This window comes from Gymnogyps californianus, chromosome 2 (assembly GCF_018139145.2).
Source record: "Gymnogyps californianus isolate 813 chromosome 2, ASM1813914v2, whole genome shotgun sequence".
Lineage (NCBI taxonomy): Eukaryota > Metazoa > Chordata > Aves > Accipitriformes > Cathartidae > Gymnogyps > Gymnogyps californianus.
The window spans coordinates 90,808,639-90,835,582 of NC_059472.1; the positions used below are offsets into that span (position 1 = coordinate 90,808,639).

The 26,944-nt window shown below is 45.9% G+C and overlaps 1 protein-coding gene across 1 annotated transcript; it reads left to right on the top strand.

Moving 5' to 3' along the window:
• Nucleotides 1-451: 451 nt before the first annotated feature.
• TNFRSF11A (TNF receptor superfamily member 11a) lies at nucleotides 452-26,944 on the top strand. The gene is made up of 10 exons (XM_050892663.1): nucleotides 452-511; nucleotides 13,738-13,819; nucleotides 14,285-14,410; nucleotides 14,966-15,109; nucleotides 16,239-16,332; nucleotides 16,703-16,797; nucleotides 17,669-17,776; nucleotides 19,698-19,750; nucleotides 21,400-22,264; nucleotides 26,565-26,944. The coding sequence occupies exons 1-10, from the start codon at nucleotides 452-454 to the stop codon at nucleotides 26,942-26,944; spliced, it is 2,007 nt and encodes a 668-aa protein (XP_050748620.1).

The following is a 26,944-nucleotide window of genomic DNA, read 5'->3' on the forward strand; positions in this document are numbered from 1 at the left end:
TGACGCCAGGTAAGAGGAGGGCTTGGGAAGGGAGGGCGCAGAGGGTGGGAGGCAGGTGGATGGATGGCCCTGCTGAGAAGGACTGGGAAAGCAGTCCCCATCGGCAGGAGGAGGGACGTGGGCATGGTGACTAAACTTCTTGTAACAGGGGGTGGAGAAAGGAAAGGGAGGGACAAAAAGGGGAGAGAAAAAAAAAAAACCCTGCATGTCAAGTCTCAGGAAATGCTGTGGGAACTACAGCCAGGCGCCCTTTTTTTTTTTTTTTTTTTCTCTTCTTCTTCTCTCTTCTCCCCTCGTGTAGTTGAGAGGAAGGAAAGGAAGAAAGAGAAGTAGCTAGCTCAAATGTGCCTCGCTCTGCTGCCGGGGCACGGGGGCTTGGCTGGAAGGATCTAGTTTCGTTTCGGTGGCAGGAAAAGGAGCCACAGGAGGAGGCAGAGACGGAGACCCAGACATGCCCGTCCCGTCAGGCTGCTGGCTCCTTCTCCTTTGCCTCGCTGCTGCTGGCAAACAGGTAAGGCTGCGCTGCCAGGGCTGAGCCGGAGGAGGGGGAAGGCGGGTGTCGCATCTCACCCAGGGAGGTTTGTTTCTTCGCCTGTCGCTCGGAGGAGGTGGCGAAGTCGGAGTCCGTGGCATCTTGCACCGCCGGCAGTAGCAGAGCGGAGTTTAGCAGAACAGCTTTGCCTGCATTTTTTTCCCCTCTGGTTGTTTGGTTTTTGTTTTCGTTTTTTCCCTACAACTCGCCCTGTCTCACAAGATTCTCTCGCTTCTTTAAAATCAAAATAGCCCAAACCCAAAGCTCCAAAGGAAGCCAGAGGATCTACAGGGAAAACAGCCTGCTCCTGCCCAGCGCAGGGTGTGAGAAACCAGAAAATATTTTCAGTGAGGTTGTTGAGGGATATAATTTGCATGTAGAGTAAAAATAAGGCAGACTCCACCCTACCGAACAGATTTATTCAAGAGAGCATGAGCACACTTGTCCGTCAGACGTGGGACGAGCGTGTATGGTTTTCGCAGCCCAGCTACAGCTTTTCAGCCTCCCCCAGAGGGGTGCAGTCCCCCTCGCGCTCTGACCACCCCGCCATCCCAAATGTAGGCAACCCCTGAGCGGCCCCAGGAGGTGGGACGGCGTTGTGACCCCAGGTCCACGGGTGGAAGACTGAGGCCCAGACCGGCTACGTGACTCGCTCAGAGGTTCACGTGCCGCTCATGACAGAGCCGGGAACCAAACCCCAGTCCCAGGTCAGCTGCCCCAAAAGGGCAACCCTTTCCTCTCAAGGGGAAAGGTCTGAGCGAGGTTTGGCTCTGAGGTTGTTTGCAAACAGAGCGTGCTCTTTTTGCAGCTTTGTGCGATGCCAGGTGGCTAATGGTCGGCGTGTTTTACGGTTGGGATCGTTGCTGGTCTTCCCCTGTTTTCAGAAAGACCATTTTCTACAGCCAGCTCTTGCTCAGCCTTGTGAATGGCATACATTGAGTTTCCTCCATCGGTTTAAATTTGCAGAATCTTGCTTTGCTTTTTCTAATTATACAGCTTAAAAATTATTCCTCTCCCTTTGGGTTATTTAGACCCTTCTAGGCTGGCAGGCTATTTGCAAATCCCATGCTACAGGCACTTTATTTCCTCCATTAATCAATGTTTGGCAGCCTCACTACCATTTGTATTTCTTTCATTTGAACTTCTAGTATTTCTCTGTGTCTCATTATTCTTGATTAGTTCTGTCATTTTAAGTGCTTCCCTCAACATAGTGCTATAACTGGGCCGTGGCTGGGTTCCCTGAGAGCAAGGTGCAGCTTCAAGAAAAAAAAAGATAAAAAAACAAAACAAAAAACCCTCTGCTGTCTACAGCTTCCAATTTAATGTCTGACCGCATAGTCCTGAGAGCCTTTCCTCTGGATCTCTGGTCCTAAATATGTTGCCTAAAACCACACAGGCCTTTTTTCCCCTCTAAAACATATGTTTCATTCTGTCCGCCCTTGCTCCTTAGGCTTCTCTTAAATTGCTGCTTTCCAGGTGTCCTCCATATGTATATGAATGAACCTGCATATTTCAAAAGTGATTTTTACATCATAGCTTTCAGGTGGTTTGTCCTGTTCCTCAGTATCCTCTGTATCTGTCTTTTTTTTTTCTGCCCTGGTGTTCAGGACTGTGATCAATGCGGCATGAAGAGCAGACCTCAGTGTTCTTCGTACCTTTGCTTCAGGTCGCTAACCATTACGTATTTGCTTCCTTCTGGAGCCATTTGGGTTTGGGGCAGTTGTTCCCTTTGGAATCTCCTCATTGCCTGGAACCTGCTCAACTCTTGACCAAACCTTGGAAATTGATGCTTCCATGCTATAGCTCCCAGCATGTTTCGGGTACCCTGATGTAGGGGCCAGGAGGAGCTCCTCATTATTTCTCACCTCTCAATTCACAGCCTTTCAGAAGATGCAAAACAGGGAACTTGTATTTATTTGGGGCTGATGTGTAAAGTCTTTCCACTGCATTCAACATGTGCTTAATTCTGAGTCTGTAAGTGGTTGCACAGGGTGCAACTTTCCATAGCCAATGCTTTGGACAAGTAGCAGTACAAAATAGTAGGGGGCTCCAGGAAAGTTGTAGTGTAAGTTTACATAGGATAAGCCATACTTTGTCAAAGAGCCCGTTAATCTAATATCCTGTCTGCAACAGTGAGCAGAACGTGCAAGTCAAGAATGTGAAAGCAAGGCAAGCCTGGAGAGATGCTGCTCCCAGCCAGCCTTTCAGGTTCTCCTTTGCTTGACTGATTTGAACAGTGGTTTCTTATAAGAGTGCTGTTTTCTGATGGAACAAATTGTGAGAATAAGCGTGGTAGGGCTGAAGTTTGTCTGACGCACTTGTGTTAGTTTAGAGTCGATAATATGGTGGGGTAGTGGTAGGGCAATGATATTTGCAATGTATTTCCTGCAAAGAATGAGAAACATTTGGAAATGTAAGTTAATGAGTACTCATAATTCTGCTGAGAATAGACATGATCATCGTCATCTTTTTCACCAAAGAGGAAACGGGAACAGAGAATTCGTGACTTGCTCTAGGTCACACACGGAGCGTAGAGCAGAACTGCTGGGAGCAGAGCTCAGCCCTCCTTGTCTTGTGCTTCAGCCACAAGATATTTCCAAGTGATTTGTCTTGGGCGCCTGTCAAAGGACCCAGTATTTTGCTTTCTGAGGCATGATCTGCTCAGCTTCTTTGTACAGGATAGTCACATCCCTTTCCTTGCTTACCACCAGTGAAGAGCATAAATGTTTCTATCAATCAGATGGGAGTTAAAGCTTGTGAGAACGTGCATTTGCAACTATGCAATAAACCAGTTGCCTGGTTTAATGCCAAGGACTCTTCTTCCTTTGTGTGGCAATGGGACGGGTTCTTCCACTACTCCGTAATATTTACTTTATAGGGAAAATTTGCTCACTGCAAGCATCTGGAATTCTTTGCAATATAGACAAATTTTGGCTGAAATATAGATTATCTGCTAACTTCCTAAAATACACAGTCTTTATGATGAGAGGGGAAAAAAGAGCATAAAAACGTCCGTGCTCTGTTATATCATGGGCTCTCCTGGTCCAGTATTTCTGCTCTGATCAGGGGCAAAGGAATCACTCAGTAGAGCAAAACTTCTACAATATCTAATCTAAACTCCTGGATTTATTCTGTTGTTAACAGCATGGGTTTCAAAGTTACTGTAATTCAATTAGTTCACTTGTCAAAATGCCCTTGCAGGAACGGTTCCTGCAAGGGAAACTGGAAAGTTTTTTAATTGCTTTGCAGTTTCCCCCAGAACATGTGAAAAATCTTACAGCACCTCATATAAAAGGAATGTAATGCGTTTAAAACTGAACCAATCCACAATTTAAGAAACCTCTGCCGCTTCTCTTTTCATGTTAAGCATCATCTTCCTGATGTAGTTTCTTCTTTTCCACAAATGGGACCAAAACAAACCTTCACCACATTTCACAAGTCAGTAGAATTCAAAGCTTATCAGCCATCTCGAGGGTACTGACCGACATCATTTATGGCATTTCTTCTTGCCAGAAGAAAAAAAAAATGCAGGTCAAGCAGAGAGATTAACTGTGGCCCTAAGGATCTGTTTCTATTGCCTGATACTGTCAACCCAAGCACGCTCAAGCTCAGGAAAGTGGGATGTAATTTGACCGCTCTGCAAGAACCAGTGCAGATGGTAAAAGGGATGCATGCATAACTACAGCGCCAAAAATCACGAAAACCTCAAAGTGGTGCCCTCTGGCATTTACACCTTTAACGCTATTTAGAGGAATCATATTTGAGCCACTTCGCTATGTTTATCCATCTGTCCCTTGGAATTCAAGTGGTGGAAGACCCTGCTGTACTAGGTACACACGTAGATGCAACAAAAAGGTAGCCCCTGTTGCAAGGCTGTCCTCCTCCTGCTCCCCCCTGCCAACTTCCTCTCTGTATGACCGGGTCTCCAGGAGGTGTTTGTGGTGACCAGAGCCAGCAGGGTTCCTGCCACCACGTGCTGTGACCGCAGAATCCAGACCTCCTCCCATCCCGCGCCCCGTGCTGCAAGGGGCTGCTCTGCGGTGCAAAGGCTGCTGGACACTTGGAGGAGGTGGTTGCTTCAGATGCTGGTTTAGCTTACTGGAGGCGGGCAGTGGGGGAGAAGAGGGAAAGGGAGATGGCTGGTGCATCACGTCCTCGGCTGCCACCGTGCTTCTTGCACAGGCTGCCCCCTTCCTTTCAATGGAAACTCAACTTGCCAGGCGGCGCTGGCTTCTGCTGCAGCTGCTCACCCTCTGGTTTAAGGATGCATTGGTTGGCATTGCCTGCACAGAGAAGCAGCTGCTCTGAGAATGGTTCATTATTAATGACAGAAAGCGCAAAGGCAAATATTTGTGTGCTATAAATGCAATACGAAAATTAAGTGCTGTTTAACCAGGTTGCACTATGGACTTGGGTAGGCCTCAGTCTGTACAACACAATAGCCTGCCTGCAAGAACTTGCCCCTTTTTATGACTTACTCTTCTTTGAAAATGGTCCAAAGTTCATGTAGTAGAAGAAAGACTGTTGTTGGACCTCCACAAGCAGCAATGGCTGAAAGTTGCAGGGTGGGCTGCAGGAGGGAATCCTGCTCTGCAGGCTGCGCTGGCACCCAGGGCACTCTGCTGTTGCGTCTGCTCCGTGGCAGCAGGCTTTGGTGTGATGCTTCAGCTCTGGGGAAATGCAAGTTTCCTGATTTTTCTTTGATTTTTTTCTTTGTTCGTGTGTCACCGCAGCGTGCAGTCATATTTGTGATGTGGTGCCTCACGGAGGGCTCAGCACCGCACCAGAGAAGTGACGCCGACTTACGCCTGGCGCTCCGGGAGATCCTGGTTTTTGTCCCATACCTATGCAGCCACCTCAGCTGCTCTTCACAGTGCTTCCCATGGTTACCTTTTTTTGTTTGCCTTTTCAGGGCGTGAGTTCTCTGGGCTGAGGGCTTGGCTTCCTTTGGTGTTTGTACAACGCTTAGGATGTCATCGCTGCAAACAAAGCCAAAGTGTCATTAATCACCAGGGCAGGATAGAGCCCTGTCCATTTCCCACTGAAGTCACGGGGAGGTCTGCCCGCGCAGGCCCAGGAAGGGAGTGGATACATCCCCCCGGCCGACTGCAGCATCCAGCCCTCACCCTTATTCTCTGGGTCCTCTTCTGCCCACGACCCCACCAGCATCCCCGCGGCGGAGGCACGTTCCCCGCACCCCTTGGCCAAATATGTTCGTGGTGGCTCCCCGCCTCTTCCTCGCGATGTCCCCGAAGGCGAAGCTGGAGCAGGGGCTGTGGCAGAGGATGGCAGTGCAGCGGGCAGGCAGAGAGCTGAGACCTGGAGCCGCCTCTCGGCTCTGCAGAGCCCGCTGGCTGCTCCCCTCTTAAAATCTAGATAAAAGAGACCAGGAAAGGCTGTGTTCGGTAAAAGAGCCAAGCTGGCCGGTTTAATCCACCCTGCAAGAGCCAATTAGCCCAGGAGGGGGAAAAAAAAAAAAAATGAGGTCATTCACCCTCACCACTTTGTGGCTACTCCAAAAGAAAAAAAAAGTATATAGGATCTGTTCAAGAATGACAAAGAACAACATTTGTGACTGCAGATGGGTGCAGAATATATTTAGTCAGTGGTCAAAGTGGAGGGAAAAGAAAAGAAATCTTGTATGGAAAAAAAAATACTGTGAAGTTTTGTTAGGCAACCCATTAATCTGGAATACAGATAGGGAAAAATGTGCTACTAGGTTCATATGAAGTCCTAAAAATTGCTTATGTAGCACGCAAGGGAATCTATTTTGAGCATGTTATTTTGCCACAGCGAATAGTTTTGCCTTATGAGCATCATGTTCTTGAGTAACTTTTCATTGTTCAGTAGCAAGGACAAGATGATTCCTTGAATCTGCTCTCACAGGAAAAAAAATTCTCCCCTGCAATACAACATGTAGTAAAACAGGCTGCTTACAGAAATGAGCCAAAGCCCATTCAAATCAGGGAGGAATATTTCCACCGACTTGACTGGCCCACAGTCCCTGGTGGAGCTGGTTCCTTGCGGTGACACCTAAAGAGTAAATGAACCAATTCTCAGCCCAGTCCTGAGCCGTTTAATAAAGGCAGCAATTCCTTCATGATGAAGGTGCAGATCCGATCATGCAATTCTTATTATAACTCACACCAAGGCAGAATGGTCTGTGGGTGTTACATGCATCCCCTCTATACGGCCATCATCCAAAATAAGGGCTACAGCCCTACCACTACCTTCATATTTCTGCCTGCAGAATATTCAGCATTTGTTCCATGGGCAATGCTAAAATCCAGGAGAAGGAAGCCAAAGCAGAACATCAGGTGGTGAAAGCAGGCTTCCCCTCTTCTCTACAAGCTTTCTCATTCTCCCCGTCAGCTCAGCTAGGATTGCAGGGTCTCGCCTTACACCACGAGAGATTAATACATTATGTTCCACTCTGGTGGCATGCGGGAAGGAAGGGGTACATAAACATACAGATTTTTCAGCATCAAAAGTCCCCATTGAACTCCTAATCTGGCATCCAGAAACAGGCCAGCCCAAGAAATCTCTCATGGTCATTTCTTCAGTAAGACTCGACTTCAGTTGATAAAGTATAGAAAAATAATCTGCTGAACTCAAGTGCAAGAGGAGCATGCTCCCCATAAATGATTATGTCTTTAGTGTCTTTTTTATTATTATTATTTTAATTAAGCATGAATGGGTGTAGAGTTACTCATGGTGAGCCATTGAGACTGTACCTGGAGTGGTGAGACTGCTAAGCTTTCCTATGGAGTGCTGCTGTTGCACCTGTGTAATCTAGAAGAGATTTGCCTTTGCAGGCCTTTTCACAAGCACATCTAGGTGTTAGCTTTGGTAATGTCATTATTCTGCAGTTTTTATTTCTGCTTGTTATGGACTGTTGTCTTGCTGTCGAGCCTTTTCGTTAAATAGTTTGGTTTGGTTAGCTTTTGGGTTTTTACTCATTGATTCATCTTTAAAATATTCTACCTAGTAGCTATTAGTCTTTGAATTGCTGTGGCAGTGAGGACATGTAGGTTAAAGCACGAGGTTTTGCACCAAAGTGCAGGCAACATGCAGATGCTACCGACCACCCAGCCGATGAAAATGTTAGGTGTACACTTCTGGCTGTTGTATGGAGATGACTTTGTCTCTGAATGACAAATGCTGTGCATGTGATGGCGAGTTTTCAGTCCACAGAAGAAAGCTGGCTGATTCACAGGTTCAGTCGGTAGCCGTTTCAGCCCTGCTATCTATCACCTCTGTCATCTCCCATCTGATATACCTGAGGTTCCTGTCTGCCTTACCCCCACCGCCCCGCTGCAAGAGTGGTCAGTGCAGCACTTCTCCTTCACGTAGTGTGCCGGCTAGAAATAACTCTGGTGGGTTTGAGATTGATGAATGGTCCTTCCCGTTGGCGGAGTAGCACCAGTTGCTCAGGTGTTTGCTTTTTGCTGCGTGCTAAAACAGAGGGGCAAGGGGAATAGTCAGGATGGGGCTTTTACCGCTGTTTGCCTACTTGCTGGCTGCAAGTCACAGTTTTCTCTTGACCGCTTTATTATTGGTTTTATCCCTCATGTTCTTTCTGGCTTCTTTAGGTATTCAGGCTCTAGCAGGGTTTCAAGGACCTGTTTTTAAGAGTGAAATAATATTCAGTTTTTAGCTGTTGCCATTTCCCGGCTATATTTTACCATGTGGTGGTAGTTCTGTGAAGTGGTTTACTGGTCACTGGAAAGTTGACATCACCAAAAGCATTTCATTCACAATCTGAGATTTTCGTGATGGATTACAGACCTGCAAGCGAATAGCTGGGATTGCAAAGCTGTGACTTGTGTGCTGCTTTGATTTAATTTTTCTCAACAGTGAAGACTGTCTATGAAGGAGCTGTTGCATTCAGCATCCATATGGTTATGATTAAGTCTTTAACATAAGACTCCTCTTTCCCCTTATACACTCACAATTGTAAAAATTTCCAGAGTCGTTCATTGTGCATGTTACTATTATGCACCTCAATAGAGTGCCTGGGAGCACCAGCCACAGAGCAGCGCCCGTCGAGAGCCAGATTCTATTTTTATTCTTAAATAATTTTTCAGGCAAGCCTCTGAAACTGGCAACGAGCTGAAGAAATCTGGGTTTTGCTTAGCGATACTGCTGACCCAAATCAGGTAGGAAGCTGGAAGGCTGTGGGCACACAATCGGTACCTGTGAGAGGAGAGGGAGTGGCTCGGATTTGAAGGAGAAAAAGCAGCAGACGACTGCAGAGGCCATCCTAGCTGGACACCAGGGTGCTGTGCTTGCAGGGGCTACTTCAGATCAGGAAATGTTGCTCAAAGCTCAGTCCTCTTGACAAAGGCAAATAAAGCCCAAAATCCACAGAAATATTATAGTTCTACAGCAGGCAAGTGTAAGGACTTCAAAAGCAAGTGGTTTGAATAAACTCAGGCTCCAAAGTATAAAGAACAAGTGGTGTGCAAGGCAGGACAGACCATAGTTGTCTCTCCCATAGGTGCTTTGATTCTGTAATACTAAATGGAGAAAAAAATGTGCTTTGCTCAGTGAAATGATGACAGATGACTTGAATACTCTCCAGAAACAACTACACTGAGCAAGAAGGTGTCATCTTAAGATAGTCACCCTTTGACGTGTCCCTTTACATCTCAATTTTTGCAAAACTAGGATTATCGCTAATGAGCAATCCTCATTGAGGCCTCACGGGCCTTGTTCAAAAGTGACATGGGAAAAAGACTGTGGAAACCCCCGAGCTTGTTCTTCCAGATTTTTTGTTTTAAAGGAAAGAGGCCCATGCAACTCTATCTTCTCTGAAACGTCTGTCTGAATATTCATCTGAGCGAGAAAGTAATTTTAGCATCCATGACACACAGCTTCTGCTGCCATCCGATTGCTCAACGGCACCAAGAATAAATATTTCCTTAAGCCTGAGGACAGGAATCTGAATGCTGCTGGTTCCCCCTTCAGAAGCACCTGTGTGTGTGTTTTTTCAAGGTCTGAGTAACACAGTGGTGCTTTGTAGCTCTGAGTCATCAAAGCTCTCCTACCCTACAAGCACACTCTTGCTTAGCGTCCTTTTCAACAAATAGGCAAAAAAAAAAAAAGAAGCTGAAAAGGCTGCCTGCAGCTCAACACCAAAACACAGTCCTCCTGCAAACCTTGACATGAGCATGTCTGTTTTTCCAAAGAAGTCAATGGTGCTACTCATGTGCTTAAAGGTAAGCGGGTGTTGGCGTGCTTTACCGAACTGGATCTACCAAGCCCGGAGGAGGTTTGTCTTTTTTCCGCTGGACTCTTCCCCTGTCAGATATACTTGTTCTGAGGTAATGTTAATCAAGTGGGAACGCTGACTGTTTTTTTAGGAACTGGTGCAAATCTGTGTGCTTTGCACGCTTTTTAAGTGATGAATTAAATTTACACAGGATACCTAGAGCTCTTTGAAGCACTCATTTGCACATGGTGGTGGGATTTAATGGGCAGCTTCATCAATAGCGAGACCGTTAAAGGAATGACCAGGCTGGGTTTTGTCTTATTTAATCACTTCAGAGGAGGTTGATACCTTCTATTCATCGAGGCCCCTTCTCTCTCTAGACAAGAGCTCTGTGATGTCCAAATCACTCTGACCCACAGGCCAGCACCCGATGTGAGGAAGGATGTTCCAGGGGTTACGAGGCGAACTTGCGACTTGGGAGACTTGGTTTGGTTTCCTGTCACCTCCATAAAGCTAGCTGGCCTCCGGGTGCGAGTTCCTCATCTGCAAAATTAATTGCACTTCCCCGTCTCGGAAGGACACTGTGGCGGGAATGCGCTGGTGATGGCGAAGCGTCAGGTCATCGTGCTGGCAGCAGCGCAAGTACTTCTCAGCCCCCAAGGGAAGCTGATGTACAGTTTGACAATGAGACGTGCACGGTCCTCTGGCAGAGGGTTAAACAAGGGATAGTCCGACTTCAATGGGGCTGTGTTAGCAAAAGGGCCCAGGTTCAGCTCCCACCCTAAGAAAACCCCAGGTTGCTTTTGTTTCCCTTCCTGCCCTCTCTCCTCCCAGCTTTCATGCTTGGCAGGTCCAGCCAGTCCATATCAGGCCAAAATCCCTGGCCTTCACGAGGAGGCTGGGCTCACGTCGGAGTTAGCACGTGGACGCCGAGAGCCTTGTCTTTACACCGTTGAGCATAAATCAAAGGAGGGAGTATTGCAGCTCTGTGAATGCATTGGCTTGTGTGAAAAGGGGAAGGACACGGTCGTGGAAGAGGCTACTTATTGACACAGAGCGTAGATTTATGCAGCTGCAGCTGTGAGTTATACCGTAACAATAGCCCTCTTTATACGGTAAAGCATGGAGGTATGTAAACGATTTCCAGAAGGTGGCCGAGCAATTAGCCTGCTCCCCTAGCCTCAGCGCCAGGGGATTGCTGCTTCTCCTCAGGCTGAGTTGTGATTCTCGGAAATTATTCCAGACCCTTTAGCTTGAATGCTCTTTAGCAGATTTGCATATCCTTCCTTAAAAAGGATGACTTTGCCCTTGTTTGACACTTCAGTAATTTTTTTAGTCTTTTCTTCTAAAGAGGAACTATCAAACTGGGGCAAACGAGGAAGAAGAGAACATTCTGTGACAAAAAGCAAGTGACTGGACCTGTTGTTGGTCTCATCACTTTTGTTGCATTATCGGATGGCTGGGAATAGGGAATCAGTCGCCCAAGACCACCTCTCTGCTGCTCGGTCCCGCAATGTCGCCTCAACCCCGTGCTGGCCAGCTTAGTGTTTTAGCAGATGCCGCCTGAAGTCCATTGCAGAAAATAAGCTCCTTCGATTACAGGAGTGTTTTCAGTGTTTCCTCTGGGACACTGAGCAGTGTCACTGTTCAGCTGCCAGGCTGGCCCGGCTTTCCATTTCCTAGATCGCCTCTCGCCTCGCCAGCACTGATCGTTATCCCGTGCCCCTCCCAGGAGGTGCTGCGCAAACACGAAATGCAATGTTTGTTCCAAAAAACGTGTAATCTCATCATGAGAAAGGTACTGCTAATGAATGCAAAGAAAGAGACAAGGAAACAATGAGACAAGACTAGACTCTTAATTTGACCTGGGATTGTTGTAATGATAAAAAAATAGCTGTAAGTTGTTTATAACCTGCAAAAAATACATAAACTCAAGACCTCTGACTTGAGGTACTTATTCTGTTCCAGACACAGCTAGCACAGTTTTGATAAACACAAGTCATGCACCAACCCATGGCTTAAACTCCAGGCCAAAAGGTGGTGTTTCAAAGAAAAATTTCAACCTTTTTGGTCGTCTTTAAGTTACAAGACCCTTCCCAGCATTAGAAGAGGACAAGGTGCTTAGGGAAAAATATTTTCTATTTAAAGGGATTGCTATTGCTGAAACTAGAAAAGGAAGAAAGAGGAGAAGTAAAGACTTGGAGGAAACAAGGGGAGAACGCTAAGTAGAGGAACGGAAATCGGTATCAGTAGCTGTGCTGGTTTTGGCTGGGATAGAGTTAATTTTCTTCATAGCAGCTGGTATGGGGCTGGATTTGTGCTGGAAACAGTGTTGATAATACAGGGATGTTTTCATTACTGCTGAGCAGTGCTTCACAGAGTCAAGGCCTTTGCTGCTTCTCACACCACCCCACCAGCGAGTGGGCTGGGGGTGCACAAGAAGTTGGGAGGGGACACAGCCGGGACAGCTGACCCCAACTGACCAAAGGGATATTCCATACCATATGATGTCATGCTCAGCATATAAAGCTGGGGGAAGAAGAAGGAAGGGGGGGACATTCAGAGTGATGGTGTTTGTCTTCCCAAGTAACTGTTACACATGATGGAGCCCTGCTTTCCTGGAGATGGCTGAACACCTGCCTGCTGATGGGAAGTGGTGAATGAATTCCTTGTTTTGCTTTGCTTGCGTGCACGGCTTTTGCTTTCCCTATTAAACTGTATTTATCTCAGCCCACGAGTTTTCTCACTTTTCTGATTCTCTGCCCCATCCCAACTGGGGGGAGTGAGTGAGCGGCTGTGTGATGCTTAGTTGCTGGCTGGGGTTAAACCACAACAGTAGGCACAGCGCTGTCATATGCTATTAGGTGGCAAAAGCTCCCTTTAACGAGCAGCAGAACCTTTATTGCCGCTTTCTCCAAGTAAATGAGATTTTAACAATTGTATCCAATAATGAAGGATTCCTTGCTACGGGCCAGATTTTGAATCATCTTATCTATTGCAAGATCAACAACTTGTTGTAAGGTGTTGAGTTTCCCCGGAGGACCGCTGCCGGGAGACTCGCAGGCAGCCAAAGCAGGGTGAGCGAGGGGCTGGGCACGGTGCTTGGCTGGCCAAGATCCCCAGTACAAGCCATGCCCCGAAGCCTGGCCGAGGGAGCCGCATGTGCTGGGCTGTGGGCAGGACCACTGTGTGTACAGGCAGCTGAGAGCAGGGAGGGGATGCGAAGGCCCATAGGAGCTAGAGGCAACACTGCTACCTGCTTTGCAGATGCTGTCTCATATAATAGTTTCAGGTGGTTTGGAGGGGTGGTTTGTGTTGGTTTGGTTTGGTTTGGGTTTTTGGGAAGCAAAAAGCTGTTGGCTTAATTGTATCACCTCTCTGGATGGCTGCCTCAGTTCCATGAGACCATCTCTGCAGGACACAGTGGGAGCCATAAAAAGCTGCAAAATTAAAGTCCAATATTTTCTGAGGCTAGCTAGGAGTATTGTGTACCCCAGTGGGAAGCTGGGAACTTCTTCTTTTTCAGGAGTATAAATCGTTCACTTTACTTGTTTGCTTAATGCTGTACTTTAAAACTGTCAGTTGCCCGGGTCTTGGTCTGAGGTCATATCTGTGGAAGAGACTACAGAAGTAGCTCTATGCCAATTTTTTTTCTTTACAATTGTTTTAAAGTCATAGATTTCAAATAAAAGAGTACTGTAAGAAAAGGTTATATAGCAGGCCAAAAGTTCATGACAAATTGTAGACTGTTTTTTTTATTTATCACCTGGCTGTATTACAAGTCCCTGTGTGTACAGCATCGAGTACATATTCTTAGTGTGTCTACAAAGCACCTTTGAAGTCATAATTGTTGGGTAATTTTTACTGCTTAGCTATCCAAAATGCTATACAGAAGAAAAGTTTTCCTCCTCTCTGCCAGCACTGTGATTAGGTAGGTCTGAAGCTCTCTGGGTATATTGGTTCTCATGTCCTCTCTCCTTCTCCGCTCCAGTTGTCACTACAAATCACTCCACCGTGTGAAAGCGAACAACACTATGAATACTCTGGACGGTGCTGCACAAAGTGTGAGCCAGGTATGTGAGCACCGGGCTGTACCGGCTTCATAACCGAAAAGCTCATTAGAAACAGCTCTGTGGGTCAGTAAGGCAGCTTGCTCTTGTGACTCTGCTAATGTATTGGCACATACCCTCACAGGTGCATGACTTCAGGCTTATGAGTGCCTTCTAGTGCAGGAGCAGTCCTGCTGACCTCAGCAAAAGCCAGGGCAGCTATTTTGTTGGAATAGTGCTTAACCACTGCGGGAGACAGCAGCTTGATTCTCATGCATGTAGATAGGACTGCTCCCAGGCCATAAGCTTCACGGATGTTTCAGTGCCACACTAAATGGGGGCCAGACTGAGGAACTGAAAAGGCAGCACGAAGAAATGATTGTCCACAGCAGTACAGCAGCATTAGCCCAACCTGTTACTTGCCCTAAGCTCCTTAGACAGCTGGTGTGCAACTTGCAAGCGACCTTCTTGTCCTTCTTTCATTCACAGGAAGGTACATGTCTGCTAGATGCACTGGTACTTCTGATAGCGTGTGCCAGCCGTGTGGCCCAAACGAGTATATGGATGTCTGGAACGAAGAAGATAAATGCTTACTACATAAAATATGTGATCAAGGTGAGCTGTTCATACTGAAGAACCTTTTAAGCCACATTAGTGAAGCACGAAGATGGGAAGGTGGATCTAGGGAAGTCGCTTTGTTCAGGTACCCAACACTGGAGGCTGGGCTTGCAAAAGAGCCTGGCGGAGAGGGAGGTCCCCAGATAGCAGAGATTCTGTGCTGTGCTGAGCACTGCGACCATAATCTCCATGCTGCTGATAATGATTATCTTCACTGGGGCCATTCACTCCTGTGAGTAAGATCTTAAAGGATGCCCTTTTGCCCAGCATACTGTGCATTCACTTCACCTAACAAACACGTTTGTCTCACCCTTGCAAAAGCTCTCTTTATTTTCTACAGCAGCTACAAGGAAAAGTATTGCTCAGGAGTGCAATCAGTGAGGACCCCCGTGCTGATCAAGGGTCTCTCATGCTTCTTGAAAGATAACATTTCCTCTAACATGAATGGGTTTGCATCTGGCATTCAAGCAAAGCAAATAGGTAGAACAGGAGGTTCATAAACTTGAGGCTTATATGAGAAAGATTTTTACTCTCATCTGCTTTCTCTTTTAGGGAAAGCTTTGAGAGAAGTGAACCCAGGGAACAGCACGTTCCAGCGGCAGTGTGCTTGTACGATGGGCTACCACTGGAATGAAGACTGTGACTGCTGTCAGCGAAATAGCATATGTCCTCCAGGATTCGGAGTCGAGCATCCTGGTAAGATAAAGACAGGGGACGTACGAAGTGAAACGTCCAGCTCAGGCCTACAGGATGAGGCCAGCATCGTGTGGGTTGTGACATTAGAGAGGATACTTTAGGCTCTCAGGTGACTGTCAACAGCAGATGCATATCTGAGTTATCATTACTATTGCATGTAACCCTCCTGGACTATTTGCATTTTGAAGGCTTCTGCCTCTGTAGTTTAAGTAGTATCTTGGATCAAGGGACTTTTGCAAGATATCATGTGGACATGGCAATAGTCGCAAGGTGTTCAGTGCCTTTCTAATGTTTGCTGAGGTGTCTGACTGTGAGTCACTAGGTCACGCATTGCTCCAGTATTCAGAGAAGCAGTCCATTGGAGATTGTTCCTGAGGTCAGATTTGAAATCAGTTTTTGTCCAATGACTTTGCTTTGCCATTTTATAATGTTATAAGCAAGTTAAAAGTGATTAACACCTTTCAGGTAGCGCAAGTATTCTGTTTTAGATGACTTGTAAGGCAAAGATTTATTACAGACATTTAATTTAGTCTGAAGTCTGATCGAAAACAAAATGCAGGTGTTTTGTGGGTGGAAAATAGAGACAGTCAAGTTCAGAGTTGTAATGAACACTGGGAACAGCAGCGCCAAGCATGAGGAACTCCAAAAAAGCAGCACATAATAGAGTAATGGAGGATGAAATGCTGCATGGGCCTGGAGCACAGTGGTGCTGTTTTTTCTCCAGTCTAGCAAATCCTGATACAGCATTTTGTTTACTGTGGCTTCATAGAAGTGACAGTACCAGTTAGTGTTGCTATCTGTGGCATAGCGTCGACATGAGGAAGTTAATGGAAGGGGAAGGATATAATAGCTGTGTGTTATTTTACAATAACTGCAAATGGCTCCTGGTCATTTCTCATTTTGATCATGTAGAGAAGTGCTCAGGTGAGACTAGCATACTTTTTTCTGCTTACTTGTGACTGTCACTGCTGTGCTAATCTCATCTAAGATCCTTCTTTTTCAGGGGAGCTTTCAGGGGGGCTGGGGGGGTGGTGGAGCAGGAGGATGGGGAGCATAGTCACCTTCCCCTCACCTGAAAGGAACCCATGGAAGCTCAGCTATAAAGTTTTTCTTCCTTTACTACACACAGTGCAACAAGACAAGGACACAATGTGTATACCATGTCCCAGAGGCTACTTCTCAAAGGTCGCTTCATCCACCGATGAGTGTAAATCCTGGACCAAGTAAGTCCCTGTATCTTGTAAAAGAACCACGACAGCCAGAAGGCAGGGAGAAGCCTGGGCAAAAGCATTTTTCAGTGGGGTGTTTCAGGCTGTCTGCAGAGCGCACAGAGCATCTCTGTTGGCTGTGCAGCGATAAAGGCATTCTCACACTGAAGCTTGAATTCTCCTTGGGGGGAGCAAGAGAGAGCAGTAACAACAGAACTGCTGAGCTGACACAGCTGAAAATAAAGAAGGTGTCTGAGGTTCTTACGGGTGGAGAAATGCAGGAGAAATGTTGTACGTTACAACAGAAAGTCCTACTCTGCGTAAGTGTAAGAGCCATGACAAACTTCCTCTTTGAGAACCTAGCCTCTTTGTCTTTCTTTTTTAGCTGTACATCTCTAGGAATGGCAGAAATCGCGCCTGGGACTGACAAGTCAGATGCAGTTTGTGCAGAACAGAAGATGCCTGAGCCATCGGAAGACAGTATGTGTCCTAGTACAGATTATCTGTTAGAAAGTAGCAGGGAGGAGGAGGGATGTGTTTACTAGGGTTTTTGGCTGGCTTAACTCCATTCTTATTGTGGGTGACTCTAGGGGGAGCAGCTGTAAACCAAGGCAACACTCTTGGAAAATCCCACCTTTAAAGATTACTTTAAGCCTGGCGGTTCTAGGGCCCATGTCCACTACTAAGCAGAGCTTTACGCCTCCCACTGAAACTGCATGGCAAGCAGTATTGCTGTTACACCCATGACCTCCATCACATTTACAGCTCTTTCATTTTTTCAGCCTGCTGATTTCCATACACACGTTATCTGTATCAAGGCTAGCAGTTTCTCTTCGTGCTTATTTTATAGCAATGGATACAGTCTCAGCTGAATGTAGCTCTCCCTTCTTGCCCACTGCCCATTTCCTTCTCCAGTGTGGATATGGTACCAGGGAGGCTGCTTGCATGGCATGTAGTGATCCTTCATAACCTGAGATAAAGGACAAATTTTGCCAGCTGAATTCTATAGTCTCCATGAGATGTATGTCCTCTGTCCCCTGAGGCAGAGCAAGCACAGCCCGTGGGCTGCTGGCAGCTTGCAAGGGGACTTTCAGAGGAGTATGACTGGATCACACCTCTCCGAGACACCAAGACGCTGGTTTTTATGGAGATGGCTCGGTACCAGGTACCTTCAGTAAGGCTGCTTGTCAGAACTGCATGAGTGCTAGAGCTGTTGTCCTTATTATAGAAACTCGAAATAGGAAGGAAAAAAAACCCTCTCCTGTGGAAAAGCAGGTAAAATGAGCAAGGATTGTCATACCGCTGAGTACAAGCTGCATGTTGATGGCACTGTCATCTTTACATCCTGCAGGAACAAACAGGATCTTATACGTGTTGATTGTCATCTTGTTTTTTGTGGCACTAATTGGCATTGTCATCTTCATCGTATACTACAAGAATAAGGGAAAAAAGCTGACAGGTACGTGATAGCTAATGATATTCATGAATGTGACAACTGCATGGCGCTCTCTGCACTCTGATTTCATGGGTAACCACCAGGTTAAGAAACTCAGCAGTTGTTTTGGAATTTCTGTGCTATCCCTTTATCTGTCCGTATGGATATGCTTTAACTAGTGCAAAGCCAGGCTTCAAATTCCTTTCCCCTAGGCAGCCAGCGTATTACACTTACACATAATGCGTATCGCCTGGTATCCTCCTGCAGCCCTGACTGTGGGGTGACCGCCCTCGGGGTGGACGCAGCCGCTGTGTGGATGAAGGAGGGCTGGTGCTGGAGGCTTTTATAGCAGCATGGCTGCTCTGCGCCACGTGGCACAGCAGACCCCTTGGCCGAAGGGAAGCAGGGACAGACATAGGGGGCTTTCACCATCTCCTGGCTCCTTCTTCCCACTTTCCCTCCTGCCCTGAAACCTACATCTGGACAGGTTAAAACATGGATTTCAAGACAAAGGCCTGATGTGTATTTGAAAACATGATGGAGGAAATGTTTTTAGCTGAACGCCGAAGTTCTGATGAGGTATGGAAGAAATACTAGAAGGAAATAGAATAAACAGTAAAAGTAGAAAAACAGAAAAATTCTAGCAAAGGCATACTGGATAACAGTGGGGTACTGAATATGTTATTAATACAACGGAAATACCTTCAGCAGTTGCTCAACTCTGTGTTAAGCCCTGGATCTCCTTAGTTAAGGACATACCCGTATTGTTCTGTTCATTTTTTATTTTCTTCCCCTTATCATGGAAAGCTTTTCCTAGTGTAGTTTTTCCATCATCTCCTTTCCCAAGTCCTAGCAATTTATGAAATGTTTTGGGAGCAGTGGAAGGGAAGACAGCAACCCTCTCTTGTAAAGTATATTTCAGCCTGTGTTTTAGAAATAGGCTGCCTCTGCCACACTGAACACGGGTTGTGCTAAATCTGGAATTCCTGGGATGGGCTGGAGGAAATGGTGACTCTCCTTGCAAACCAAATACTTACGATGCAAAGCAGGTTAGAAGGGAATGCTCTTTATTTGACTTTTCTGCTGCCCTGCTGCTCTGCAGTGACAGTCCTTCATTGCCTTTGCGTGGTAAATCCTGCTAAGCAGAGCTCCAGAGACTTGCAGGCTCAGGAAGAAGCTCTGCCTGCTTGGAGGAGGACTGATGGTAAATGTGCAGACTCAACATCAGAGGAACAGAGTCATTGCTGGGAACTGGCAGTGGCTACATAGCTGATCTGTCTGCAGACATACAAAACCAGCATAAGCTTCAAATGTACATGAGACCTGAGCCCTACAAAATCTCCTGAAAGTATAAACAGAAAACAAGAAGAATTGCTAACTTTATTGAGTGGCAGTCTTTACCATAAAGCATTGTTGGACTTAAAGCTTTTCCTTGGGAGATGATACTCCGATTAAGTGAATTTCCCCATTAAGTACACCCTGATTAAGTGGAATACGCTGTATTTGAGCCTGCCATCCCGTGGTTTCAGTGGCTTACCCTCTTCTGTCCAGGCTCCTCACTCCCGTCTGAGCATGGCCTTTGGGCCATCCATGTGACTTCTCCTGAAATAGACCGTACGGCTGCAAGCGGGTCGGTATTGGGCCAGTCATAGCTTGGTGTGACACATGACCAGGAAAGAAACCCCATTTGATGTGGAACACAGTTTAACCGTGGTCTATTTTAGGAGCTTGGAAACATTTGTTCCACAGAAATATATCCCTGTTCCAGTTACAATGAATCCTCAGCTAGACCAACGTTGGGACACTTGAACAGTCAGTAAAAACAGTCTCACTGGTTTTTATTTAACATGATATTGCAGATTGTGAATGACTGTGGGTGTTTAGGTCTGCGGCTAACTTCAGTGCCTGCTATATGTTACAGCTACTCTTTTTGTTTTCCCTACAGCAGATCTACAGAATTGGGCTAATGAAGTGTGCAGCCAAATAAAAGGAACAAAGGTAAAGTCAAAGACGCTAGCATTCTCTCTTTGGTTTATGTTTTCCTCATGGCATTCCTGACACTCCTCCAGAAGCAGACTCCACATTAATGTTTGGCTACAAAACAAGTTTTGAGTTCCTCAAAAAATGCTTGAAGCTTCGGCTTTTTCAGTCTAGTTTTCTGTAAATGTGAGGCGTATGAAATCACCGTTCTCAAATAGCTTCTGAACCTGCTCTCTGGTTTCAGCTAGTTTTAACAGTGGTAAAAGTCTCTGTGATGATTAAATATTTAGGAGGAGAAAGTTAAACATGAGCCCACTGGTCGCTGAACACCTGAGACTGCCTAGGAGAGAGCCTTTCTAAATCCTAAGAGCAGGAAAAGCTTCAGTTGAGTTTGCACTTTTTTACATATCAGAGTGCTCACAGGGGAGAAACCTGGATTTGGGGCAATGCCAAGAATGCCAGACATGCAAGGCATTAAGCACAGAGCCATCAGCTAAAGAAACCGGCTGTGAGACACTTTAATTCTAGTGCTCGCAGAAATCCTTCTTGTCCATTCAGATATGAAAAAAGTAAGGCCTTACAAAAGGTTTTGCTCTGGAAGAACACCAGATCCCATGCTTGAAGCACTCAGGTGGGGGCACAGGTTCAAGTTCATGTGCACTGCCTGCCTCACACCATGGACGTGGACTGAGGTGTCCCAGGTGCATGCTCTCCCCACCACCCCATCTAGGAGCTCTGTCTAGCTTAACTGTTGAAAGACTCAAATTCCATTGCTACAAAAATACCATACCAAAGAAACCCACCTTTTTGAGCAGGCAGTTCCTCTTTTGTCTCGTAAGTGTTCATGCAACCTCCTGCACTGGCCGCTGCTCAGATCCTCTGGGACAGAGGAGTGAATCAACAGCAATTAGTGGCTGGCAGCATTTACACTTTTCTATCCTGGAAGGCCTGAACAGACGCTAGAAATGAAAGGTATCAGTTCCCAAATACCTGTCTTTACAGCACAACTTGCATGAACTCAAGGGAACCCTTGAAGTATTTCCCAACCCCTCTTTTTTTGGAGCTGCAACCAAAATATAGCTTTACTTTGACAAGTACTGGCAACATGACATCATGGGCCTTTGCATTTGTTGTCCTAACATTTTCCAGGTTAAAGCAACCTTGCCCGTGTGACTTCTTTTTGTCTAGCTTGTCTTGAATCAACCCAGTTTCTTTCTTCAATAGTTACTGATAATAAAGATTCTGCTCCCAGTAAGGCATTCACAGATCAAGAGCTTTTCAGACACATAGAGGGTTTCCAAACTCTTATAAGCAGTTAGGTAGGTCTTATTGATGGTCCATAAGGAACAGCAGAATCTAGCGACTCTTCTAGATTTATTAACTCTTAAGTGCCTTCTTAAGAACTAGGAATAGTCATCTCCCGAAATTAAATGTTATTGCCCCCCAGGCCACCAGATTTTTTTCTGAACACCTGCTGAGCCCGGCATCACCAGTCAGTTTCACAGCAGAACAGAATTACACTTGAAGACTCAAATATAGCAGTGCTGCTCAACCTCAGCAGCTCCACACCGAGGAAGAACTGAGATCTGCCTGTTCCTTCTTTGTCTAGAAGATAACCTTCTGCTGATCTATTTATTAAACACATTTTTATTTTGAATTTCTTTCAGGAGCCCCCCAGAGATGCATTTGTTACCGTGAACGTCACGAATGCTGCTGTCCCCCAGACCTCTGAAGGTGTATGTCTCCTGGGCCCCACTGGGTCTCCTGGCCCTGGAAACTCGTGCTGCACCAGTGGTCGCACTGCTTGCAGGAACGGGAGCCCCAGCATGGTGCCATGCGAGGCAGGAGGGAGCCTCCAAGAGCTTTCTGTGGTAACTGAGACTGATGATGACCATTTCCCACCAGTTCCCATGGAAGATGAATACATGGATAAGGATCTCAATACCGCTGATTATTTATCTTCACTGAGTCAGACTGCCAGTAAAACCATGTTGTCATTTTCAGAACCAATGGAGGCAGGGGAGAACGACAGTTTAAATCAGTACTTTTCAGGGATTGGGAGCACAGAGGACATATCAGTCACTCAAGGCTTTCACCCTTCCTCTGACACAGATGGGGCACACACTGCCACGGACAAACTTCTTCAGAAATCTTGCCAACGTGCCCACAGTTGCCTGAAGGAAACAGGCAACAAAGACACAGATAGTTTTGCAACAAACTATGACTCAGAGAAGATCTGTGTGAGGTGTGGCATTTCGTACAGGGAATCTCCCAGAAAGTGGAGCAAACCCTGTTGTGCTGCAGCTGACAGTGCCTCCACCTCCCCAGAAACTGGATCCTATGCACAGTGCACCTGTGGCTTGAATTTTCTCTCTGCTGGTCAGAGCACACTAGCAAGTGATCATGGTATGGAAGATGCATCTTCGGATAGTACCAACGTGAAGTACCAGAACACAAACAGAAGCCCTTCAGGGACAAACAGAAGCCCTTCAGGGACAAACAGCAGCACTTCAGACCTCCCTCCAGTATCTGGTAAGCCCATTAGGCTTGACCTGTGCACAGTCATATAGGATTATTCTCTGTGCTAGCTCAGTATTATTCAGAGGGTCTGATTTAGGAGAAGGGGAGAAGAATAAAATGATGCCTTTTCACTTAATTGCCCTGAAGCTAACATGAAAAACAAAACTGAAATAGTAAGACCATTTGGTTTGTAGTGAATTCTGCAAACAGTGTGAGCACTGTGAGGGACCATTGTCCTGCCCTGATCTAACCAGCAATGCAGAACCCATCTTCTGGCTGTCACTGCAGAGGACAGGCAATTCTGTTATTGAAGTATTTTGGTGATAGCAGGTGTGTGTATTGGAGAAAACTTAGAAGGAGGAGAATATAGAGACCTAGAGGCTGAGTCAAGAAAGGATGCGTAATGCTCAGACAGACGATTTTCCATTCAACAGTCTTCACGCACGTTTTTTGCCATTAGGTTTAAGTCCAGTTACATTTATATGGCAGTCAGTGAAACTCCAGCTGGGGCTGTAACCTGGTGGCCACGACTGGGTCTAAGAGATTATGTTCAATTTTCTGCTTTTAGCCCCTTCTCTTTGTTTTATTTTTTTAATTTAATTTAAATAATACTTTAATAAAAATTAAAGTGTTTAATTAAGGATATAAGCGTTCACCTAAAAATAATTTCATACAGACATTGCTTCTCCATACACAAGTGCTCTGTCCCCTAAACAACTCTGAAACACTGTCGCCAATTTACTAATTGACTACCAATTTACTAATTGAGTAAATATATCAAAATTGTCAAATGAAAGCAGGGAAAAAAAAAATCACTGAAGCAAAACTAGCAGAAAGGAAGTTATGAGCCTTTTCTGGATGAAACCTTCCTCCCTCAGACTTTTTTTCAGTATAAAAGTCTGCAATCTGCCTGTCATGTGTTATTAGTCATTTTAGATTATAATCTCTTAAAGTCAGATGCTCTATTTTCATTATGTCGATGCACTGCCAAGCGTAATGAGACCTTAGCTTTGACTGGGACATCTAAGTATTACTGTAATACACACAGCAGTCGTAAGCAATTGCCCTTCTTTAAAATCATGTCGTGCCTTAAAGTTTCTTACAGAGACATTCTTGTCAGTCTGCCAAAGTCCAAAAACCAACACTTTTGAAGGCCCTTCCTCTCTCAACACACATGCCATGTGGGAATCTGAAAGTGCGCGGTGTTCATCTTTCTAAGAGCAGATACTCTTTCTGCTGCTTCAATTTCCTGAAATCCTGACACAGTTTCACTGCCTGGTCTGTACAAAATTCAGCAGTAGTAAAGAGAACACAGATTATCTTTTGTTGTTGTTGTTGGAAGGTGACTCTGAGGTACAACTGAAAGTCAAGTCTTATTTGGCACTGCAGAAGTACTGCTTTTCTTTCTAAATCTGACAGGAAGAGGAAGAGAAAATATTAAGGAACAACAGGGCAAACAGGAGAGCTTGGATTTAAGCGACGTGCTAGAAAGTGCCATCTTAGATCTGCCGCATAATTCTTTATATGGGATTTTAATTGTGTCTGTGCCTTTGGGTATATACATGCTATAGTGCCATCTGTTGAAACCTGAGCACAGACACTGTGTTCCTAATTTGCCATTTTTTAGGCATGACTGCCAGAAGGTACTGACTGAGCTGTGGGCAGTATGAGAGTGTGGGTTAGTTAATCTGTAGGTAATGTGGCTTGCTGATGGAGGGTTTTTTCTGTCTGCAGAATGGCCGTGCCGCGCTGGCAACGCCTGGTTGCACGAGGAGTGGGACAGGGCTTAGCCGTAGGTTCCACACTGAAGCACCCTGGCCACGCTGGGGCTGCACATGGAGCTGCAATGGCATCGGTCATTTTGCTGGGCCTTGTGAAATGCCCAGATGGAATAAACATGCATGTGAAATAACTTTCTGTAAAGCTTCTCAAAGCAACTGAAGCCACAGGCTTTGCACAAAGTCATGCTAAGACAGAATGGTACAAATGAGGGTGGATGAAAAAATGGGAAGAAAAAGGCCATGGGTAATTCCATGAAGTTTTGGTTTTAGTTCTCTAACACTCAAAATGACAACATAAATTGCAAACTCTGTTCCTCCTGTGAAACAACCCTAGACAACCAAAGTAAACCTCTGGACAGGTGCCACTTTCAGGGGTCACCACCAGAGATGGAGGTAAGCCTTCCAGCGCTCTTTCAAACGCCCCAAGCCTGGAGGCAGTCAGAACATGAAGTGTCAGTTCATCACCGCCTCAAGTCATGTGTAGGGCTACAGCATAAAGCATGAGTGCAGGAAGACTTAGGTGACTCATGATTAGGAATGGTTTTGCAGAGCCTTTCACTTCCAGATCCCAAACCAGCCCAGTTTGGCAGCAACAAACCGTTCTTACCACCTAGAAGCCGTTAGATGGCTCAGAGAAAATTAATCGCCTGCATTGTTCCAGTTCTTAGTGAATAATTACCACAAAAATTAATCTGTCATTGTAATTAATACCATCAGGTAGTCTGAAGAGATCAAAAGGCTGAAACGTTGCAGAGAATGATGCTTTCACTTATCCTCTGAAGGTGTCCCTTATACTTTCCAGGTTGGAAGCACATCTCTTAGTGCAGTCCAGGAAGCTCGTGTCCCTTTTCTGTGCTTTTGGGCCTCAAATATCCTTTTGTTTCAGCACGGTGTCTTCAAAAAGCAGTGAAGATTTGCCAGCCACATTCAACTAAACATTATAAATGTGTTAATCTGCCTTTTTTTTTTTTTTTTCCTTCCCCACTGTCACATATATTTCTAAATTCTTGATCTGTCACTGAGCAGTGGTAAACTTTTCCACAGTACCTTTTGCAAGTGACAGGCAATCCGTATAAAGGCAAACAGTTATTTTAGTACTCCCATTATGCCTAACGGTTTTGTTGATGGCAAACAGCCGAACCGAATCGAACACGGGGGAAGGAACCAACAGGGAAAAAACTCCTGCAGAGAAAACTTTTATTGACACCTCATGTTAATCAACAACACTTGGAAAGAAAGCAAAGAGCTAGCAATGCAGTGGTTTAGCTAAAATAAATAGGATTGCTTGAGGGGGGCTATTAGAGAGACGCTCGAGTGCTACCCAGACTCAGTTACGAGCAGGCATAGGTCCTAACTCAGCCCAGCTGGAGGCCAGTGTCCATTGCTGATGTGCAAACATCACCCGTGGCTGCTAGAAAAACAGCATTTCTCTGGGCTGGGCCATGCTTAGCTGCAGTGAAAATGGGAATGTCTCAAGTGTTGAGGAACGTAATGAGGAAAGGCAGAAAATGTCTAAAAGGTGTCAGCACAGTCTGCAAATAATGATTATGTGAAGCACAGCAGGAAAAACATTTCTTAGAAAGAGCGTTCATAGGCTAGGAAGATTTTTTTTTTTTTTTTTTTTTACTTGGTTGCTTTGGTTCGTTTAATTTTCAAATTTTAACGATTTTGTTAGTTTGTTGTTGAAAGTTTGCTCTCAGTTATTTTCTTTCTGCTCTGAGGGAAGTTTATTAATTCCCAGAGCCTGGTCCTGCTGTCACTTGAGTCAGCGACCCAGTCCTTGAACGGCAGAAAGATTGAATTTATACTGAAAAATCTCTAACCGAAGGCAGACTGACTGAAACTGTAACTCCATTAGGTTGCTATAATATAGACTCTGTCTCTTCACTGGAGTCAGCGTATATCCAGGTAAATCCATGAGGGCACTAGGTGAGTACCCAAGTGTACCTACATGGAGGATCAGGACAATATAAGATAATCATATAAGCTCCGTGTCATTTGGACACTGTGTGACTGTATGGTCTGACGTTAAGTCTTTCAGTACTTTATTCAATAAGCCTGCTACCTAGCCCACATGGTAGGATTGATTGTTTACCAAAGGGGAAAAAAACCCCACTGTGATGCCTGGGACTCTAAAAAAAAGTCTCATAATTAGAAATAATGACCATTTCCTCACAAGCCACGGGCAGAGGCAGTTTGGACACAGCTTGTGCATTGGGCAGCATGGGGAGCATGAGATCGTCACGCTCTCTCTTGCTTCCCAGGGTGCAATTGAGAGAGAAAATGTTTCCAAGCCTTCCAGACAGGCTCCCTGTGGATGACAGGCTTTGTCCTGAGGAGGCAAAAATGGAAATAATGAAAAGGTCCAGTGGAAGGCATTGATTATAAGAGCATCCTCTTGTCACGGGGAAAAAATAATGGAACAAGAGTAAAGCCACCACAGCAGATTATGTTCACTGCACTAAGCGTCCATCTCGTGAGGGGAAAATATTAATCACGTGTGTCGTCTTTTCTCCCCTCTCCTTCCCCAGGAAATGTGACTGGGAACAGTAACTCCACCTTCATCTCAAGTGGACAAGTAATGAATTTCAAGGGTGACATCATTGTTGTCTACCTTAGCCAAAACTCCCAGGAGGGGGCAACGGCCTCGGGACCGAGCGAGGAGAACGTGGGCAGCCCCGTGCAGGAGGAAAACCTCAGCCGCTGCGAGACTTTTGCCGGCAATGCCCAGCACTACAAGGAGAAGTGTGCCGAGCTGCAGGGCGCCTGCCTGGCGGCAGGGAGCGGGGGGCCACGGTGGCCCGCCGGACCCCTGGCCCAGGAGCGGGGCCCGTCCTGCTGCGGCCAGGCCTCGCAGCCCGTGCAGGAGGAGGGGAAGCTGGGACACTTCTCGGAGAAGGTGTTGAACTGA